General features: G+C 41.1%; 1 protein-coding gene across 1 annotated transcript; it reads left to right on the plus strand.

Annotated features, from left to right (window-relative positions):
* The first annotated feature begins 2,205 nt into the window (after positions 1–2,205).
* Positions 2,206–3,406, plus strand: LOC141040919 (uncharacterized). Its single transcript, XM_073507033.1, has 2 exons — positions 2,206–2,393; positions 2,977–3,406. Exons 1-2 carry the CDS (start codon positions 2,206–2,208, stop codon positions 3,404–3,406), a joined length of 618 nt encoding a protein of 205 aa, XP_073363134.1.
* Positions 3,407–3,809: the final 403 nt, after the last annotated feature.

The following is a 3,809-nucleotide window of genomic DNA, read 5'->3' on the forward strand; positions in this document are numbered from 1 at the left end:
GACGGGCTTCGCCGTGCAAAGCTGGAGAAGGAGGAGCCCCCCAAGAAGTGCGCCAAGAACAGCTGGGGATGGGGAGACGCTAACTGGTGAAGAAGAAGATGGTGCCGGCCAAAGAGCCACCAATGCCAGCGTCGTTTTAGAATTATCATAAAATTTGCTTTATGTTGTTTGCTTATGTATCGTTAGTTTGCTTGTGATCATTTGCTTTTGCTGAACTTAGTTTGCTTGCCATGCAGAATCGCTTTTAATGATGAACTTTGATAATGTTAGATTGCTTTCTGTTGAAATTAGTATGCTCATGATGAACTTGTCGTACAGAATGCCTGTGATAATTTGTTTTCTGTTGTTTGCTTATGTTCCATTAGATTCGAGCAGTGTGCAAAACGAAATAAGATGCAGTGTGCAAATAGGACGCATGCAGTGCAAGTTGTGTACCAATGCAGTACAGACTCTGTGAAATGAAGTTTACGCATACCCAACGAAGCAGTACACGCCCCTAAATTTGGAAAAACGAATACATAAGAGAAAAAACACAAAAAGAAAAATGTGATATGTATACGTAGTGCGGAAATATATGAACTTGCAGTACGGAAACATAATCAATGCAGTACATGCATGATTTACTAAGCAGTTCACTCCCCTACATTGGAAAAAAGATTACATAAGAGCAAAAACACGAAAACAAAAATGAGAACTATGCATGTAGTACGGACTGCGTGCACATGTAGTACAGAACCCTCATCAGTGCAGTGCACGGATGATTTACAAAGCAGTGCACGCCCCTACATTGAAAAAAATGTAGTGCGGAAATATATGAACGTGCAGTACAGAAACATAATCAATGCAGTACACGTATGTTTACTAAGCAGTGCACTCCCCTACATTGGAAAAAAGATTACGTAAGAGCAAAAACATGAAAAAAAAAAATGAGACCTGAACATGTAGTACAGAATGCGTGCACATGCAGTACCGAACCCTGAACAATGCAGTGCACGAGTGGCTTGATAACCAGTGCACGCCCCGTAGAAAAAAATACTTAAGATAAAAAATACAAAGAAAAAAAATTGACCACCACAGGTGCATCCAGCCCAGCCAGTCTCGTAGTAGGTCTGCGCCAACCGTAGGCGAGCCGTTCTGAGCCACAATGCATGGGGCCGGGCGCACATGGGCCCACATGTCATAGAGCATAGAGCAGCGAGCGCCATGTATAAGCGCCCAAATAAGTAACCAGAGGAGTTCGATACAGCTGCCTCGCCAGCGCTTATAAACAGGTCGGGTGCGCCTTCCGCGGGCGTGGTGGGACGAAACATTAGGCCGCACACAACGCACTGGGAACCAGCCGTGCTCATAGGCCGAGTTGGGCCCAATGCGTCTTCACTCCCCGAACAGAGGCCCAACAAGGCCCACTAAGAAAAAACAATAACTTCAAAAAATAAAACATCAAAGAAAAATGAGAAACATTTTTTAAATGAATAACAACAACAAAAGAAAATGTGCGTGGGCACTGCCAGAAACTACAGTTTGCTATTAATAAATAAAACGCAGAAAGCCCGAAGTAAACGTACAAATGCAGTCCGCGACGCCAAACAATGCAGTTCTCCACGTGGAAGCACGAAGTATTCTTTTTTTCTGAAATGCAGTTCTCCTTCTACTGCATTGCAGTATCGCTAACATGAAGAATACAACCCTGTTAGTTAAGCAAAGCAGTCCGTTATAAAATAAAGAAATGCATGAAAGAACTCCATCAAGAAACTAAATGTGCGTACATCTGTATCAATCCTAATCCGATATAATTCAGTGCATGAAGAATAAATTTCACTTCCATGCAGTACACTATGTGGACGTACGCAGTTCTGTTCTGATAGCACTTAATAGGAAAATTCACCGAAAACACAATCATCACATTTTCTGACAGTTGCGTGCATACCTGAACAAGTCACGAAAAAAGAGGACACAACGTTCCGGATTTCCAACGCACTAACAGAGCCTCCTCATAGCAGAACCTCTCTGTAGTTGCCACATAACTAAAAACAAAGCCCCACCACGCTACCACCCCGCTCCACCTCTCCCATGTCATGTCAAGGAGAGTAGAGGAGAAAACACAACTGCTTCGTACCCCAAAAAACCCCATTGCATCTTCTTCTCCACACTTCCTTTCACCAACCTCTTCTCTCCAGAACAAACACGAGAGAGCAAAGGAGAGTCATGGCGGATGCACCTCTTTACAAGCAGCGTCGCAGGTACACCAGGGAGCTCCACGATGTCGACCTCCACGACAACCACAAGCTCCACGTCGTTTGCACAAGCAAGGGTGAAGACGTGGACCAGATGCTGTCCACGCTCAGGAGGAAGCTCGGCGGAATGCCCGTCAAGCTAGTCGGCGTTGATGTCGAGTACACACACTACGTGAAGCCACAGCGAGCAGCAGTGCTCTAGCTATGCGTAGAAAAAGAATGCCTTGTGTACCACATCTCTGCAGCTAAAGACAGGTCAGAATAACTATCAATCTGTACTATTGATTGTCAATATTGATTTTAATTTTTCTTCACTGCAATCGCCAATATTTAAACTTTGGTTTTCATTTTTGAAATGCATGGCATATGAATTCATTGACAGGTATTCATCTGGCTCCATGTATGTCACTCATGTGCTCAATTCTTGAATTATATGATCTAGCTATACATGCGGTTTTATTTTGTTTTACCAAATACAAACTATTTGACTAAACAACAGAAAACTGCAACATTACTATACAAAACATGTATGAAATTCAGTTCAAGAATACAATCATGCACAAAACATGCATTGTTTATGCAATATATTATCAGATTTACTAGTTATGCTGAACAAAGTATTAGCAACTACTCAATGCAACAGATTCAGATATTCATATTGCAGTTCAGTTTCAGAAAAAACAAAAAACATTGGTACTTCTAAGAAAATATACTATATTCACTCTATACAAACATCTTGCAGGCCAATGGAACTAGACAAATTCCTCATGAATGGTGAGTACACCTTCGTCGGATTCGCCATTGAAGCAGACAAAAGCAAGCTGAAGCTATCTGGTTTGGAGATCAACTCCGACAACTACATTGATATTCAGGTGGAATGGAGAGACCCATACAATAAAAAGAAGTTTGACTCTTTGGCTGATGTTGCCGGCAGGATGATAGACTTTCCCTACCATGACATGAAGAAAAAAATTAACCGCAAGGAGGACCATATTCTATGGGGATTTTTCCCACTGACAGAAAAGCTTATTAAGTATGCAGCAATAGATGCATTCGCAACATATGAGTCATGGAGAATCATCTATGATGTCATCATGGGACTGGACAGGGCAAAAAGAGACAAAGAAGCAAAGCAGAAGAAGAACAAGGATGTAATCCAATACAGCAACTAGAAATAATTCAGGGCTATGTTTTAGTTTCACTTTACTTTAGTCGTTGTGTTGTCTTTGTTTCATGTATGCAAGCTTTTGATTATGTCAATTGCTTCATATCGAACATTTCTTTTGTAAAAACAATGTCGTTTTCGAATTATCATTAAATTTTATTTCTGTTGTTTCCTTATGTATCACAGTTTGCTTCTGATCAATTGCTTTCGCTGAAATTAGTTTGTGTTAGAACAAGTATCCAGAAAACTTTGAAAAATTTAATGTGTGATACCAAAACGTGAATACAGTTCACATAACAAATATAAGGCAGTTCACGGAGTGTATACATGAAGTGCAGTACATGCATAAATGCAGAACAAAGGGGCTGCAGCAACTTTCGTTCAGTGCACAACATACAGACTTGGTACGT

The sequence above is a fragment of the Aegilops tauschii genome, chromosome 2, assembly GCF_002575655.3.
Source record: "Aegilops tauschii subsp. strangulata cultivar AL8/78 chromosome 2, Aet v6.0, whole genome shotgun sequence".
Taxonomy (NCBI): domain Eukaryota; kingdom Viridiplantae; phylum Streptophyta; class Magnoliopsida; order Poales; family Poaceae; genus Aegilops; species Aegilops tauschii.